This window comes from Myotis davidii, unplaced genomic scaffold, assembly GCF_000327345.1.
Source record: "Myotis davidii unplaced genomic scaffold, ASM32734v1 scaffold370, whole genome shotgun sequence".
Taxonomy (NCBI): domain Eukaryota; kingdom Metazoa; phylum Chordata; class Mammalia; order Chiroptera; family Vespertilionidae; genus Myotis; species Myotis davidii.
Window position 1 is genome coordinate 6,739,474 of NW_006288615.1, and position 18,337 is coordinate 6,757,810.

General features: G+C 44.0%; 1 protein-coding gene across 5 annotated transcripts in view; it reads right to left on the bottom strand.

Moving 5' to 3' along the window:
- The window catches only part of ILKAP (ILK associated serine/threonine phosphatase), a 22,787-nt gene that overhangs the window by 1,663 nt on the left and 2,787 nt on the right, over positions 1-18,337 (bottom strand). For 2 of the 5 annotated variants that reach the window (XM_006760498.2, XM_015561915.1), the window contains 7 exons: positions 14,520-14,639; positions 13,114-13,240; positions 11,430-11,536; positions 10,510-10,603; positions 10,104-10,191; positions 8,603-8,724; positions 1,016-1,135 (listed from right to left, as the gene is read on the bottom strand). In XM_006760498.2, coding sequence (XP_006760561.1) covers positions 1,016-1,135; positions 8,603-8,724; positions 10,104-10,191; positions 10,510-10,603; positions 11,430-11,536; positions 13,114-13,240; positions 14,520-14,639 — 778 coding nt within the window. Of the gene's footprint in view, positions 1-1,015; positions 1,136-6,231; positions 6,275-8,602; positions 8,725-10,103; positions 10,192-10,509; positions 10,604-11,429; positions 11,537-13,113; positions 13,241-14,519; positions 14,640-18,337 lie in introns of all 5 variants that reach the window. The other 3 variants (XM_015561917.1, XM_015561916.1, XM_015561918.1) reach the window with 3 other exon arrangements.

The window sequence follows — 18,337 nt, forward strand, 5'->3', positions numbered from 1 at the left end:
GGAGGTGGGGGGGGGGGGACGACTAGCATATCACACAGCAGGGGCCTGGTCTGGGGGCAGGCAGACAAGACTCTCTGGGACATCACTCAGAAAAACAGATGCGGGACTAGTGGAAACACGGTCCAAGACCCTAGGGTCAGACCGCAAGAGCACAGCGTGCTGGAGGCAGGCATGGAGAACAGGGAGGCTGAGCAGGGGGGACCAAAGTAGGGCTCCTTACCCGCAGCACTGAGACCAAGGCTCAGAGCTATGCTTCAGAAGAGCTCCTACCCGCAAGGCTGCAGCTTGATCAATGAGCCTTTCTCACCTCCCTCATCACTCATTCTTGTGAGCTCCTTATTGAGCTCTTTCCTATTCTCCTCTGCACCACTGCCTCAGTTCAGCCCCATTCAAGCCAGGGCCACCACCGTATCCTAATGAGCCCCTGGGCTCCATCCTGCTCCAACCTCCAACATTTAGGCTTCCTGCCACCAGGCAGCCAGGCAGTGTGGTGCCTCATCTTCAGGCAGCTTAGAATGGCGATGGACAACTGAACAGACCGTCTTTCTCAACCTAGCTTGGTCTGCCTAAAAATCGCCCATGACCCTCCATCATGAGAAGCTAAAATTCAAACTCCTCAGCATGGAACTCAGTCAGTGGCCATCATCTCTCACCAACATCCCCTGCCACCATTTGCCTATCAATCTGTCAAGGGCAGCAGCCTGGCGCCCTTTCACACCATTCCATTTTAATGCCTTTGTTGTGTGTTTCCTCTACTAGAAAACCCTCTTGTTCCTCCAACAGGGATACCCCCCACCCCCACTGGCCAGGCTCCCAGAGCAGCCCATACTCCTAGGACATGAGTGCCCCCAACCAGACTGTGTGGCCCACTAGAGCAGAACCGTAGAACTGTATTTTATCTCTCTGCACCTCCAGGGCCTAACACAGTGCCCAAGACACGGCTCCTTACAAGCCAAGAGTTGGGGATAGATAGACCATATATGTGCATGCCCATGCCTCTAGCGGGCATCTTTACCTGTCATTGGGGGTCAGCTGGCAACGTCTGATGTCTGGCACAGAAGTGACCCCGCAGCGCTTGTACTGCCCATCCCCAATGGATCGGGATACCTCCAGCACACCTAAGACACGCCCATCCCTAAAACAAAGGGAAAACAATTCAGATTCCATCTGCCAGATCATAAGGCCACAGTACTTACAATCTGATCTTAAAATCAGAAAAATAGGACAGAATGAAAGATGTAGCCTGCAGAATTCACATTAAACAACATCATGCCCTAGCTGGTTTGGCTCAGTGGACAGAGCGTCAGCCTGCGATTGAAAGGTCCCAGGTTCGATTCTGGTCAAGGGCACATGCCTGGGTTGTGGGCTCGATCCCCAGTGGGGGCTGTGCAGGAGACAGTCAATCATGATTTTCTCTCATCATTGATGTTTCTATCTCTTTCTCCCTTTCTCTCTGAAATCAATAAAAATATGAAACAAATAATAATAATAATTAAAAAAAACAGCATCATCTCCTGATCTCAAATAATACACAGGAGATGTGCTGAGTCTCCATTGCTCTACGTCAAGCATGCCAAACTCTCAGCCCACAACAAATATTTTTGCTGCCCAGCCAATATAACAGTTATGTAAGAAACATTTTAATAAAAATTTCATAACTTAATTTTTACAATATCCTGTTACACATAATTATTAATAATGAACTACAATGTTCTAATGACTGATTACTATAATCGTGTTGCATTCATTTCCCTGATGCACAGGTGCACCATTTCTCTCACTAATACCAGCAGCGAATATTTTAGCGGCCCATTGCCACGTCCTTAGTCTTGGACTAACTTGTTTGGTGTGTGCTCCAGGAAATATTTCGCTTTCAGAGAACAAGAAAAATAGGTTTATTTGCGTTACACTTATTAATATGTGTAGTTATTCACTGTCTGGTAAGTCAATGTTCAAGGAAAAATATTAATTTATATTAAAATCTTCCATTATTTTATGTTAACGATGACTCATTTATTTCAGCCCTTCGTATTCAGCATGTCTCTATCAAAATAAACCTATGTTTCTATGAAAATTGAAGCTTTTGTTTTTTTGCGGCCCACATAAACTTAAACCTTGTTTATTTGGCCTGTGTTAGCCTTTGAGTTTGACATGTTTACTCTAGGTCCATGGTTGGCAAACTACGGCTCGCAAGCCACATGCGGCTCTTTGGCCCCTTGAGTGTGGCTCTTCCACAAAATACCACGTGCGGGCACACATACAGTGCGACTGAAACTTCATGGCCCATGTGCATAAGTCGGTTTCCGGCCTGGGCGAGGCGATTTTGAAGAAGTACTGTTGATATTTGGCTCTGTTGACTAATGAGTTTGCCGACCACTGACCTAGGTCATTAATATTCCTGCGGCCTCAGCCAGGCTGCACATTTGAGGGAACAGTGCCCCCTCTGGCTGCACTTATGTGGTCGCAATGGCCAGTTGATTTGCCCATAGCTGGGAGTGGACTTAACTGGACTGAATAGGGGCTTGGCTTTGTTTTTATCTTAAAGCTCCTTAGGTGATTTGAGCATGCACACAGGGTTAAGTAAAGGTGGAACAGAAGACTATTTTGCATTTCAATCTAATTAGGTTTGGAAAATACTCAAAGTGACCATTCCCAGACTCCACAGCATCTTTTGTTTCCACTGGGTATGAGTATGATTAACTTACATACAATTGGTAACACTCTGCATAGCATTACACTTTTACCCATCCTATTTTTAGATAACGGATACAAAGATGGTAGGGTGACCCATAAGTGGGACCATGCTGAAATACAGGGGAACAGCAGTCCTTGACTCAAGGCCCCAAGAACAATTCTGGTGGTGCTACCACTGTGTGACCTTAGGCAGCTGCCACTGGGGGCCCTCAGACTCTCATGTACACAGCCAGAGGAGAAACCACACTGGAGAAGATGCAGGAGAGCTTTGGGCAAACACCAAAGCTGGGCCTGGAGATGCTGTGTGAATGGAGGCACATGGCAGAACATCCTCGCCTGGGCCTGGGCCACTGTCTCAGTCAGAATTCAGCCTGGTCCTGGCCCTACACTGTGTCCAGTCACTCTCCCCGTGGGAACAGCTGAGGGATCAGCAACAGCCTTAACCAGGCACCTGAAAGAAGCAGTACTCCCCATACAATTACTACAGCAAACAGCAGGGGGCGAGGTACACAGGAGCAGAAGTGAAGATGGACAGGGTAGGGTTGGGGGAATCCCTCAGCCCTAAGAGCGCCATTAAGGAAGCCCTCAAAGCATAAGAATCCAACCAAGTGCTTATTCAGTGACCCAATGGCCAGGTGCCTGGTGTGGACACCCCTCCGCCACATCATGAATGCAGCTCGTTTCAAGGAGACCGAGTCATGACCTGGGCACAGGGCTGGACCACCACCTTCATGCTCAGACAAGTTCAACAGGACTACATGCTTCTTCACTACCCTCAGAGTTCCCCCAGACCACCGTGCTGGGGAATGAGGGGCTCTTAAGTTTCTACCCATCAATCCTGGCACATTCCCCACTTTTGCTCAGAATTGTGTTAGTTCCCATCCCTTTCCCATCTGCCCATCAATCATAGCTTCATGCTTCCTCAGCCAGGCAACTATTTTCCTGCTAGTTACACAGACAGAAGTCCTGATCTCTGTGATCTTTGCTGGTACTTCCTGTTACAGTTTCTCCTTCACAATGAGAGAGGGAGGCACTGAGACGGTTGCCCTGGCGGCCAGGATAAGCTGCACACTGCTCTAACATCAGCTCCTCTAGCATATCAGCAAAAGCAGGACACAGTCGGTCTCAATGCTTTTGCGTCCTCTTCTGACTCAGATGCCCAAGTCCTGTGTCTTACTATGATGGATGCTAACGAAGTAACTGAAGGTGGATTCCAGAACAGCGCCTTTTCGATATCAGAGACCTGAATGTGACCTGGTCCCAGACACATGCACTGCATATTTGTTTATTTAATATATTTTTATTGATTTTCTTTTACAAAGAGGAAGGGAGAGGGATAGAGAGTTAGGGTAGTTAGAAACATCAATGAAACACCGATCAGCTGCCTCCTGCACACCCCCTACAGGGGATCAAGCCCACAACCAAGATACATACCCTGGACTGGAATCAAACCAGGGACCATTCAATCCGAGGCAGATGCTCGCCACTGAGCCAAATCAGTTAGGGCTGTACTGCATATTTACATCTAAATGCTACACATGCAAGCTTGCCTCATCTGTCCTGTCCAGTTGCCTTCCTCGTAAAATAAAAATAAAACTGCACCTTCTCAGAGAAGTCCACTGAGATAGTGTGACACACTGCTGCACACAGTATGCTACCTTTGGTGGAAGAAAGTAGGAAAAATAAGAATCTGTACACAGATTTGCTTCTTTCTGTAAGAAGAAACATTGGAGAGAATCCAGAACTATGAATAAGGGGAACAGGCACGGAATCTATAAATAAGCCTTTTTATTTAACCATGTAAATGTGGGTTTTTACTTTTTTAATTATAGTAAAAATATACACAAGGTAAGATTTGCCTTTAACTATTTTTAATGTACAGTTGAGTGGCATTAACTGAGTTCACACTATTGTGCAGCCATCACCACCATCATCTCCAGAACTCTCTTCATCTTCCCAAACTGAACCTCTGTTAAACACTCACACCACACCCTCTTCCCTGGAGACCCCCATTTCACTTCCTGTCTCTATGAATCTGGCCATTCTATGCACCTCATATTCATGGAATCATACAGTGTTTGTCCTTCAGTGACTGGCTCATTTCACTCAGCATCATGTCCTCAAGGTTGATCCATGCTGTAGCCAATGAGATGATTTCCTTCTTTTATAAGGCTGAATAGTATCCACTATATGGATGGACCACATCTGTTTATCACTTCACCTACTGATGGACACTAGGATTGCTTCCACTGTTTGGCTGTTGTCAATAATCCTATATAATAAAAGCCCAGCGACCGAATGGCACAACAACCGGAACGACCATAGCCCCTCACCCTGGCTGGCCCTGCCCCTGATTGGCCCCCATCGGGGCGGGCTGACTGGACCCCACCAGTGTATGAATTCATGCACTGGGCCTCTAGGATTACTATAAACATGTATGTGCACACACCCGTCCAAATCCTTGCTTGCAATTATTTTGTGGAATTGCTGGATCACATGGTAATTCCATTTTTAATATTAGAGGAACCTCCATACTGTTTTCCACCACAACTGCACCATTTTACATCCCCAACAACAGTGCACAAGGTTCCGATTTCACCATGTAATTAATATAGGCTTGTAATATAGGGGGAAAAGCCCTAAAATCTAAGACCAATTGAAACTAGTGATAATGACCAAGGTGGTTACACAAGCACAGTGAAAGCAATTATTCTAGGTTTACAAACATGTCCTTCATGAGAAACAGTTCAAGGACAAGAGAAAAGGAACTCAAACTTTGTAATAGTGATAATGCAAATAAACTTACTGTTATTAGGAACCAAGATCTTCAGCAAAAAGGACAGATCTATGACTACTGACTCACAAAAGAGAAAGCCCTGTACTGTTAAATTTGAATAATAGCAGCCTACGCTCACCATCTAAAGTAAAGAGTGCTGAACAGACTTAAAATTAGTGACATCCCAGGTGAAACAAGAGTCCCCAGCACACGGAGCTAGATTTTAAAGATGAATGGAAGAGTCAGCTCAAAGGCACTCCCTTTCACTGGCTACCTTGGGGGTAATGTGAGCAGGAAACGCACTAGGACCCTATGACTAGCATTAGCACTGAAATCACACCCCCTGACAAATGGTGGTTCACAGAGCAAGGAGAGAGGAGAAAGGGAGAGAAGCGGAGTGAAAAGGAAAACCACTAGGCTCCTGGGTAGCTCAGTTGGTTACAGCATTTTTCTGATAGCCCAAGGTTGCAGTTTCAACCCCATCAGGGCACATACAAGAATCAATCAATGAATAAGTTAAATTAACAAATCAATCTTTCTCTCTTTCCCACCTGCTCCCCTCTGTCTCTGAACATCAATCAAAAAAAAAAAAAAAATGAGGGAAAAATCCCACTAATTTCCATAAGTGCAGGGGGCCAGCTTACTTTGCAAATTGATAATGAAAGAATTGAACATCGACCCTGCTTTCTGGAAAGCAAGTATGGTTCATTCATACCCCACTGATGAAGGAAAGCCTCTCCTTGTAGGATGCCTGTTAATACCTGTGGCAGGAATTCCAGAAGCAGGAAATCATCTTTGTCATCCCTATGAAATAGATTCAGACAAGAATCACTAAGGGACCTACCACCATGAGATGAAAGATGGATGCAAAACAGAATGTTCCCAAGGTGCTAAAGCACATCTCTCCAGATCACCTGCTAATCACACAGGAAAACCTGTCCCTTTCCCTGTGGGGACTCATTACCACCAAAGTCCAGTGCTGGGAACTCAGCAACAGTGACCTGATGTGGCCACTGAAGTGGGGGATTATCAAATATAGGCCACCCCCCAATAAATATTTTTCTAAAAATGTTTAATCTGAATCTAAAGAAGACTTTAGAGCTAATTTCTAGTTTATAGGAAAAACATGCAAACAACTTAACCCCTTCCCCGGCAGAAACGTGTATACTCGTTTTCACAAAATGTTCTTTTTCAGTCGTCGACGAGTATACTAAGAAAATATGGTAAAAAAATATGGTTTATAGGAAGACGAGTTACAAACTGTTTTCATAACCAGCATCAAAAATACTATATAGAACCAAAATAAAAAAATTAGTCTGAAAAAGAAACGTTTTTAACAAAAAAATTGTTGGGGAAGGGGTTAAATGATACCATGAAAACACAGGCAAACTCAGAACGTGACCCTATATAACCACTGGCCTAGACAACTGCATGATCCAACCTGAGGAAGAGTGGACACCATTCTACACTGAATAATGTGAATCCAAGGTGAGCATGAGCGCTGGCTGGACCCTGCTTTCAAACCAAGACACTTTGGGGACAACTTGGAGAAATATGAATACAGACAGAATTACAGATAACCTAAAGAATTATTTTCTTAAGTGTTATCTGCAACTAACTTCCAGGTAGTTCTGCCTAGCATACACACACACGAAGCAAATATGGCAAAATGTTAATTACTAAATCTAGGTGGTAAATATTAAAATGTTTACTCTAATTTTATAAAATGTTTGATAATTTTAATGAAGTGGGAAGGGTAGAGGGAAATAAATGCCCACCAGTCCTGGACTCGGGCAGTTGGGATCACAACCTGGCCCTGCTGCTGAGGAGCAAGGTCCCTGCCACCTGAGCCCCTTGCCCTCTTCTCTGAAGTGCAGGGTTCACCTTGAGCACACTGTCAAATGAGCTCCCTAAGGTGGGTACTGGGAAAAAGGAAGAACCTGCAACAGAGCTGACCATTCACCCACAGGACCGTCAATGTCAAAAGCCTTTCCAAGGAGTTCAGGCAAAGCAGAATTTTAAAGTTATAAGAAAGGGCAGAAAAGATGATGCTGACATTAACACTGGGATCACATTCTCGACCATTAACTTCTGCAGCAGCCACAATGGGAAAATGGGGCACGTGCCACTGCCCAAGGTCTAGAAAAGGGGTGGGCAAACTTTTTGACTCGAGGGCCACAATGGGTTCTTAAACTGGACCGGAGGGCCGGAACAAAAGCATGGATGGAGTGTTTGTGTGAACTAATATAAATTCAAAGTAAACATCATTACATAAAAGGGTACGGTCTTTTTTTTTCAGTGGTTTTATTCATTTCAAGCGGGCCGTAGTTTGCCCACGGCTGGTCTAGAACCATGCCCACAGTCCCATCAGTGCTAAGATGACCACACTATGACCAAGGTTATCTCTTACTACCATTCCAGCTATTTTGAACAAACTCAAAGAGTGCTGCCTCCTCTCCAGACCTCTCTGCACTGCTGGCTAGAATCAGCCTGGAATAAAACTTGTCTAAGGACAAGTGATTGCAGCCTTATATTACTGATATTTCTCTCTCATCTCCAACAAAAATGTAAGACTAATGGTCAAACTGTAAAATGAACCAGAAAACACTTCTGGTCAAATCCATAACACCATGTCCCAGGAGTGAATCCTCGTTAAATGTATTAAGACTGAAGCCTTGGAGAGATGAATGGAGGTGCTGTGGGCAGAACCAGGGCAGAAGGCCCCTGGCCAGGGGAGCCACTCCCCAGGAAACCCAGAGACCATCAACCTGTCACATACTTCCTGTCTAAATTCTTTAGATGTTCTCTCTGAGCAACGCCCCTAAACTGTAACTTATTCAGTTGTGACAAATGATAGTATTTATGGAAGCTCCTAGGACCAAAGAACTGTTGCAAATGGTGACCTTGAATTTGAGGCAGGTTTCCTCCCTTTGCAAATTTAGGAAGGCATGTTTCTTGTACACATTTTGCTCCCACTTGGACATAGTGAAATCCTACAACCTTCCTTCACCTACTTCACAGGTCAGACCTCAGTCTCATCATACTAAAGACAGCATGACAAGGAAAGTTCTCCCCTCGGAGGACTCATGGCCATTCCTCCCTCCCTCCCTGGAGTTCCCAGTCCCTGGTTACCTGACGTTTCCTCCAGCCTTCTGTATTCTCATTCGTTCTTCATACTGTGTTGGGTTATGCTCCTTGCTGAGGCTTAAGGCTGCATGTTTTTGACTCTCCTCATTATAACGACACAGGATTGCCTGGGAAGATGGAGATTACAACAGCAGTAAAATTCAGGAGCCCAGTGCCCAGAGTTACCAGTTGAAGACAAAGGCCAACCATGGAGTTTCAGAGTCAGCTTCCTGCCGACAAACACGAGTTCAAAGAAGAGCCCAAGTGGTAAAGTGGTGTCACAGCAACACTAGCCAGGGAGAGAGGCCCCGGTGTGGGCCTCTGTTGGGTGACTAGAGTGGGCACTCATCCTCTCTAAGATGTTGTCCTCTCATGGGTGACATGGAAAGGAGGCAGTTAATGAGCACCAAAGCCCCCTTTGGGCCCAGTTACTAGTTCCCAAGTCTACACGAGGCAAAGATGAGGGCATGCTGACCAAGTGCGTCTCCATGTGCTCCTGACACCACATTAACCATGTGGTAACTTCTGGATAAACCTGGATTTTACAGAGGAGGGAGCTGAGGCCTGGAGGATAGGTATCATGTCCAACGTCACACACAGGATTCAAATTTGACTCCAAAGTCCCCCCTCTCCCTTTGTCTTGGTCCAATTTTACTCATGCTATTTTAAGTCACTTGGTCAAAACACTTATGTATTGGAGATAGCCTACTAAGGGGACCTCCAGAATATAAACTCCACTAGGCAGGGACTGTCATCTGTAATGTTCACGGCAGCATCCCAACTGTTTATTTCTTCAGGAAATAAATCACCCTAAAAGCTACAGGGGCTGGGGGCAGCTGTCTTCAGTTCTGCAGATGGTGCTTATGGGTGGGAAGAGTCACTCTGTCACTGTGACTCCAAAGGAACACGAGACGGGGGCTGGCTGAAAAAGCTCCTGACTGAAGGCAGGGGGGCTGAACCCACCTTGCAGAAGGCCAGCCTCTGGCTTTGTTTCCCACCACAGGCTGTCAGCAGTGGGAAATGACTGGCTTTTCTCCCTTAGTCTTGTGAACTGGGCTCCTTGCATGAATGGCGCATCCCCTAGCACTTTCCTAGCTGCAGCTCTTGAGTTGTTCTAACATAACAATGATTTTGAGAGGCAAGGGCCTGTGGTCAGAGATATGAAGTTAAATGATATTCGTAACTGCACACCAATTAAATTCCAACCTATAGCACTACCCTGACAGAGTACACACACAGAAGGAAACAGAAAACAAAAAGAATGTATTTGGGTTTTAAAGCAGAAGAGGTCTACTGCAGGATGTAAGTCTTCCCAGGGAACAAAGTGACCCAAGCTCAGCTGTGGCTCCCCACCCAGAATCTACACTCTGCACTGGAGCCCCTGCACAATCCCGCAGAACATTCCGACCCAGCCTTTGTCATTGTAATCTTAGTCAACAAGCGCCTGCTGCCACTCTTCCCCACAGAACATGGTGTTAGCTAAGCGGGTGGCTCCAGAGCCGCATACCCGACTATCTCCGAGGTTGGCAATATAAAGAGTGTTGTCTACAGCCAGAACACACGTGGCAGTGGACCCATCTTTCCAGGCAGGTTTCCTGGGGGGAAAGACATCAGAAATACAGTCACCACCAACATGCTAGCACTTCGAAACTAATTTCCAGAGTTGAATGGGAAGTGGTGTAAACTTTAAAATGCAGAGTTTCCTTAATACTTGCTTTTTTTCTGTTTCAGATTTAGTTAACAATTACAAGAAATTACTTGGTGCCAGGTACTTTTCAGACAGTGAGTGTTAGTATGAAACAGAATCAGAAGATCTGAAATGCATCCAGGAAAAGAACACACACACACACACACACACACACACACACACACACACACACTTCATTCATACGTTTTCATGTGGTTTCACTTACTGGCTTGAAGCTTGTTTAAGAAACTCTTCATCAGTATGCTTAAAAGTGTCCAAAAGGCATCTCTTCACAGTTTTCTCCACACTGATTACATCTCCTATTACAGAAGGAACAAAAGAAAAACTCTTAAGGAGGAAAGGTTACCCTCCACCCACTGTCATTCTGTTTCTGAACTACGACCGAGAACAATCTGCACGGCTGGTGTGGCTCAGTGGTTGAGCATTGAACTATGAACTAGGAGGTCATGGTTCAATTCCTGGTCAAGGCACATGCCTGGGTTGCAGGCTTGATCCCCAGCAGGGCGTGTGCAGGAAGCAGCCGATCAATGATTCTCTCTCATCAATTATGTTTCTATCTCTCCCCTACCCTTCCTCTCTCTGAAATCAACAAAAACTTTTCTTTTAAATAAAAACTCTTTCCTCACCTACAGGACAGTGCCACTTGCACTGGTGGTAGTAGACTCCCAAGTATAAAGGCAGGACACACACTTGTATCACAGATATTTCAGGAGAGGTGCCCATCACTCAGAGACATGAGGAGCTCTACAGGCACACATGCTCACCTCAGAGCCCACTCCTCACAGGTTTGCTCTTACATTTATTTATTATTTTTAAATATATTATTATTGATTTCAGAGAGGAAGGGGAGAAGGAGAGATAGAAACATCAATGATGAAAGAGAATCATTGCCTCCTGCACAGCCCCTACTGGGGCTTGAGCCCACAACCTGGGCATGTGCCTGACCAGGAATCGAACTGTGACCTCCTGGTTCATGGGTTGATACTCAATCACTGAGACACCTGGCTGGGCTCAGCTCCGCTCTTTTAATTGTCATGATTTTTGTAAAAGCCCAAACGACATCTCAGTGAGTCACACAAACAGCAAACACCAAGATGAACATGAACTGATTTATTTCTATCTCACCTTTAGGAAATTTCCTGATTAAGTTCTGATGTAAATTCTGTGCAGCAAATTTTGAGGCTCGAATTCCTCCATGTCCATCAAAAACAGCAAAATAGGAAACCCGGGTACTAGGAGAATGATTGAGAGTCAATGAGATTCTCACAGCAAACATTACTCCTCTCCATTAAAGCTTTCCCATCTTATTTCAAACAGTGAACTTTGACACAACAGAGGAAGTCCCACCGGTAAGACACCAGTCACACTGTCATGAATGGAAAACAGGTAATGACACTGAGACAAATGTGTAAGTAAATTTCATAGTATTTCAAAATTAAACATGTTTTAAAAATCAAGGTCTATTAACTCTGACATTTCACTGAAGGTGAAACTAAAATTCAGGATTTTTTCTATTTAAACTAGATTTGGTTTTAAACACCAAGGCACAGATAAACAGTTACTGACCAAGTATCAAAAATATCTGTAAGGGTAGAGGGCAGGGTTGTTACTCAAACTTGGACAGATATCTAAATCTTAAAGCCTACCTCACCAGACTTATTCCTATCCCCCTCTCAAGTTTTGCCAGAAAACTCACATATATATGGAATAAATGGCATTTATAAAGGGTTTCAAGAAAAAAAATAAAATCCTTATGAGAAAGAACGTTTTTACTGCGGAGCTGCTTTTTCCAAACATTTTTGCAATATCTTTTCATTTGGGACATCATGACCCACAGGAAAAATAAACTCAGAACTCAAAACTGCTATCTTGCAGCATGGTATCTACCAGGTATGGGTTAGTGTTCCCCACCAAAGGGTTTGCCCCCCTGAGGGCTCCTTAGAAACTTCAAAAGCAACTCCATAGTACACTCCTGATCCTGGTGAGCATGAGTGCATGCATATATACACAGATGACCTTATAGGGCCATCATCTCATCTACTGGACAAAAGCCACTAGCACCAATGGCTCCAGCACACTGTATGTTAACAACCAACTGGTGTCAGTTAATGAATGTATCGTATATGTTATGTAATTATGGAAATTAGGTGGTATATATGTAAACATGTAAGTTAATGACCACCTCCACATCCCACCTTTGGGTTGCTTTTCCACCACACCCAAGACCTTATCCAGAAGGCTTCATTGAGTTTGTACAGGTTTGGTAATTTCCTGTTTTTCTTCTCCTGATGCCATTCCTGCATCTGGTTCTCTTTCTGTGCCCTCACTAGCTGCACTAGCTCTCCTTCACTGCTGTGTTCAGTGGTTTCCAGCTCTAGCTTCTGGGTCCCAGAACAAGAAAACTCCCTGCAAGCAGCTCTTCAGATTGTGGGGAAGAGAACACACCCTGAAGGCCCCCAATGTGGAGCCATTTCCCATTTATCAGGTTTCTCGATTTCAGCATGACTGACATTTGGAGCTGCACGATTCTTTGTTGTGGTGCAACCTTGGGAGTTGTAGGATTTAGCAGCATCCTGAGCCTCCCCACCAGATGCCAGTAGCACAACCTTCCACTGTGACAACAAAAAATGCCAAAGGGAAGGGGGCTAAAATCAACTGCGGTGAGAACTACCACTGTTGAACCAAGCAGCTCAAGTGTTATGTGTCAATCTTTCTAATAAATACAAAGTGGACAAAGTCCAAAACTGAAATCAGAGCTTGGTCCAGAGACTTTTAGGCCCACCAGGCTTGCAAGAGCAGGGACACTCACATGAGGGATGATAGGGGCCTACACTCCTCCGTGATGTCATTCAGGATGACATGGGCATCCTGCATCTCCTCCCGCTCGCCCTTCCGCTCAGCCACGTAGCCTTTCAAACCAAAAATCACTGAAGAGGCTAAGGAAAAGAGAACAAAAAGCCAATACAAAACTGTGCCCTGCCCTCCAGAAGCCCTAGTCCCAGAGCAAACAAGAGGGAACTCTGGCTATTTTACTCGGCAGTCTTAACAGGAAAACAAGCTCTTCTCCTCAAGGCATCTCCCCACTACAAGTCTGTAACTGAAATCAGACCACTGATGGTCAGGGCTGGTCTCTGCAAGGCTAAACAGTGGAGAGGAGACAGGCAGATGACAGCAAGTTAGTACAGGACAACTCCGTTTAAGGCATTAAAGCAAAATACCAGAGTTAAGAAATGTACTGTCATTTGAATGGGGGGAGAAGGGGTTCCAATAAATCTAATCTGGTCAATAATTTAATGAGGACAGAAAAATTCCTACTCTAGAGAAATCCAAGTAGAGTTTATCCCAAAGGTCCTGCTGGACATATGAAAATATGTTATTTTCATACCTGAGGCTTAGTGAAGAATTTGAACAACTGGTAAGATCAGCTGCTTTTACTCTAATTGAGGAAGAAAAAGATAAAGGGGAGGCACAGATGCCTCCTTCTATTGAAAAGCCTGGCTAGCTTAAGCTCACCCTTTGACCCCTAGGGCCATGCAAATGAAGTGAGCACTTACTGAAGAGCAGCTGTGGGTGGGCAGAGCTCTTTAGGGTAGGGTGCTGAAAACTCAGCTGAAGACCAGCAGAGCAAAGTAGGTCCTCTCACATACCTCCAAGTGCACCCTGCAGCTTTGAGGTGCTTTGTGGTAAAAAAGCAAACAAAACCAAAGGGGTTGGGACAGTGAATGAATCTACAACTATTTATCTTTAATAGATACTTTTCATTTCCCTTACTCTGTGACAAATTACAAAGCTGTCTACAAATTTCAATTGCTTTCCCCAGCCTTGGGCTCTTTCTAGGGAAGTTCCTACTGAGTTAACCATAGTATCAAAACGCTAACATCAGGCTGTAACAAAGACAGGGGATTTGAGAGAAATGGGTGGTCTGCAGGCTACCTGATCACTAGAAAGGGTTAAGTGAAAACTCTTGTGTTGTTTAAGCCTAGGAACAACTGTAGGTTTACTACCTGACCCAAGGTAGGGTCAGAGGCAGAGATGTCCATGGAAAGTAGAGAGAGAGAAGGCAGGAGTAAACTTCAGGAGTCTGTCTGCAAAAAGGGAGCCCTACCCAATTCTTAAATACAGACACAGAGAGGAAGCAGTATCATCAAAAAGCTGAGCTCTGGGTTGTTTTAAATTATGAAGTCTAATACATTTGTTTTCAAACTGTCTGAAAACCTTTACAAACTTTCTTTTCCACAAGCTCTTCACTGCCATTCTCCTCTTCTTCAGAGGGTTTTCTCTTTGCGCCTTTCCCTTCATTCTTTACCATCTGGGATATGGAGGTGTCAAGGGAACCTGGAAATAAAGTAAAAGCCAGACAGAAACAGCTATAGACTTACAAAAAGACCCCTGCAGATCAGGCTCCCTCCCAGCCCTCAAAGATAAAATGTCATGTCCAGCAGTCATAGCTCTGACTCCAAGGGCCAGGCCAGTGTGCCTGGGCACCCACAGTGGGAGACCACACCAACCATGAGAGGATCTGCAAGAGAGGCTTCCCAGTGGTAAAAAGAGACATCTGTACTCGGGCTGTAGCACATGCATGGTGTTGTACATCCACAGGCCCGTATTTACAATTAGGGAAGTTTCCAAAATCTGCAAAGTGACACATACTAAACAAGTTAAAAAAAACAAACAAACAAGTACCAAAAAAGGCTTAAAATGAGATAAAAGTCAGGCTTTAAGAACAGCTGCTGAAGCTATTCCCGGTGACAGGGATGAATCCTTGTTCAAAGCCAGAGCTAAGAGCACCTGCAAGGCACAAGCGTGGTGGTGGTGGTGGTGGTGATGGTGGTGGTGGTGGTGGTGGTGGTGGTGGTGGTGGAGGAGGAGGAGGAGGGGGGTGTTCTCAGACATACTATATAGACAGTGGTGGTGGGTGGTGGTGGTGGAGGAGGAGGAGGAGGGGGGTGTTTAGAAAGGTCTAACTTCAAATCCTGATTCTGCCACTCACAAGAGGGTTGCCCTTAAGGCAAGTTACTTAGCATTCAGCCTGTTTCTTCTTGGGAAGAATATGGTAAACTCAGAGGGTTGTTTGAAAACTGATGGGGACAAGTTATGTAAAGCATTTATCACAGCACTTCCTCGATCAAGTATCCAAGAAATGGTAGCTGCTGTCATGATAAATGGCCCTATGTATTCTTTGCATTTAGCTATAAAAGCATACAACTATTTACCAACTACTCTTTGCCAAGGCATTTCTGAGTACTGAGGAAAAAGGAAGATGTCTGCATTTTATAATCTGTCCTTTTGCAAGTAATTGACTCTTATTTCATACAACAGTATAACACAGCACACATACCCCACCCCATATAATATGGCAAATTAATAAAATTTCCTGGGTGTTTCCAACAGGATCTCCCAATGGTCTCTTCATTAACCTCCTTTCACTTACTGTTTGTGTGCCCTTTTCCCAATGTGTATGTAAAAGAACCTTCCTTGCTTTTAAATTGGAAAACAGAACATTTTAAAGCTTTGTTTTTGACTTCTAATAGAATCACACTGAAATCAGAGAATGTGGTCTATCTTTGTTGGGATTTTACTTTATGTCCTAGAATGTAGTCAATTTTTATAAATGTTTCTTGCCTGCTTGAGAAGAATATCTTTTCAAGAAATCCAAATAGCCCGGCCGGTGTGGCTTAGTGGTTGAGTGTCAACCTATAAACCAGGAGGTCATGGTTCAATTCCCAGTCAGGGCACATGCCCAGGTTGCGGGATCGATCCACAGTGTGGGATATGCAGGAGGCAGCCGATTAATCAATGGTTCTCTCATCGCTGATGTGTCTATATCTCTCTCCCTGTCCTTTCCTTTCTGAAATAAAAATATATATTTTTAAAAAAGAAATAAATCCAAAATACTGGATGCAAGATTGGATTCCATATCCAAAATACCTCAATCTTGTTAAGAGTAATGTTGAAATCTTCTAAGTTATTACCAATTTACTGTCTTTTGCCCTATGGACAACTAAGCCACAACTATGCTGAATCTTCCTTAGTTTTATTAAATCTGTTAGGGGCCCTGCTTGCACACAACATTCATTATAACTAAAAGCACTATCTTTATTGGGAAGATCTTTATTAGGCTAAATTGTATGAGTATGCTATAATTTTTTGGTATAGGTATGTAAGATGACTGTAATACTTTTTCTAAATACAGAAACTATAATAATTTAATCCATATTTTCTAGACTACTTCCAACGATTTTATGATAATGAATTAATAATACAAAAAAGAAGTGCACTTGACCTCCAGGGAGCACGCTTATGCCATTCCCTTTCTCTCCTCCACCGCACCCCCCAGCATATGGTCCCAGGCTAACCCCCTGAATGTCTCCAAGCCCCCCTTCCACCCCTTTTCTCTGACTTCCCAGTGAGCCAAAGCAGACTACCCCAGGCTCTCCTGTTGCTTCTTCTAGGCCAGTGGTTCTCAACCTGTGGGTCGCAATCCCTTTGGCGGTCCAAAGACCCTTTCACAGGGGTTGCCTAAGACCATCCTGCATATCAGATATTTACATTACGATTCATAACAGTAGCAACATTACAGTTATGAAGTAGCAACGAAAATAATTTTATGGTTGGGTCACAACATAAGGAACTGTATTTAAAGGGCCAGAAGATTGAGAACCACTGTTCTAGGCCCTTCTCTGTTTCACTGCCCTAAAGTATGTTTTTGCTGCAGTTAATAAATTCTTATTTGCTTTTCTACAAACAAACAAAAACCCAACAACAAACAAAAAAACAAGAGAGGTTTGAAAAGCAAGTGTTCTATTTGACAACAGACAAGGTCTTGTTACCAGAATACAATTGCATTTGAAAAAAACTGCATCCCCAACTGTTCCCAGGCCACTATACCTTCCCTTCCCCAGGGGAATTCCATGTCAGTTCTCAGTGAGACAAAGTAATAGATTCCTCATTATGATAACCTAAACTCTAGGTCAGTGATGGCGAACCTTTTGAGCTTGGCATGTCAGCATTTTGAAAAACCCTAACTTAACTCTGGTGCTGTGTCACATATAGAAATTTTTTGATATTTGCAACCATAGTAAAACAAAGCTTTATATTTTTGATATTTATTTTATATATTTAAATGCCATTTAACAAAGAAAAATCAACCAAAAAAATGAGTTCGCATGTCACCTCTGACACGTGTGTCGTGTCATAGGTTCGCCGTCACTGCTCTAGGTCCTACAGCAGTGGTTCCCAACCTTCATAATGCCGCGACCCTTTAATACAGTTCCTCATGTTGTGGTGACACCCAACCATAAAATCATTTTCGTTGCTACTTCATAACTGTAATTTTGCTACTGTTATGAATTGTAATGTAAATATCTGATATGCAGGATGTATTTTCATTGTTACAAATTGAACATAATTAAAGCATAGTGATTAATCACAAAAACAATATGTAATTATCTATGTGTTTTCCGATGGTCTTAGGCGACCCCTGTGAAAGGGTCGTTCGACCGCCAAAGGGGTCGCGGCCCACATGTTGAGAACCGCTGTCCTAGAGGAATCCACTCTATTCTTACTTCCTAAATTGGGACAGGAAAAGAAGTTAAATATTTACAGAACAGGTAGAACCAATGTTAATAGGCTCGATGAAAATAAAATTAAATCAATAAACAGAATCTCAAGAACATATGAATTGACTGGAAAATAACTACCTTAGGTCTTGAATTTCAAGACAATTCCTGCACAGGGTCTATACCAAACACTAAACCAGGGGTCCTCAAACTTTTTAAACAGGGGGCCAATTCACTGTCCCTCAGACCGTTGGAGGGCCGGACTATAGCTTAAAAAAAAACTAGTCGGGCCCTGACTGGTTTGGCTCAGTGGATAGAACGTTAGCCTGCGGACTGAAGGGTCCCAGGTTCGATTCCAGCCAAGGGCATGTACCTTGGTTGCGGGCACATCCCCAGTAGGAGATGTGCAGGAGGCAGCTGATCGATGTTTCTAACTATCTCTCTCCCTTCCTCTCTGTAAAAAATCAGTAAAAT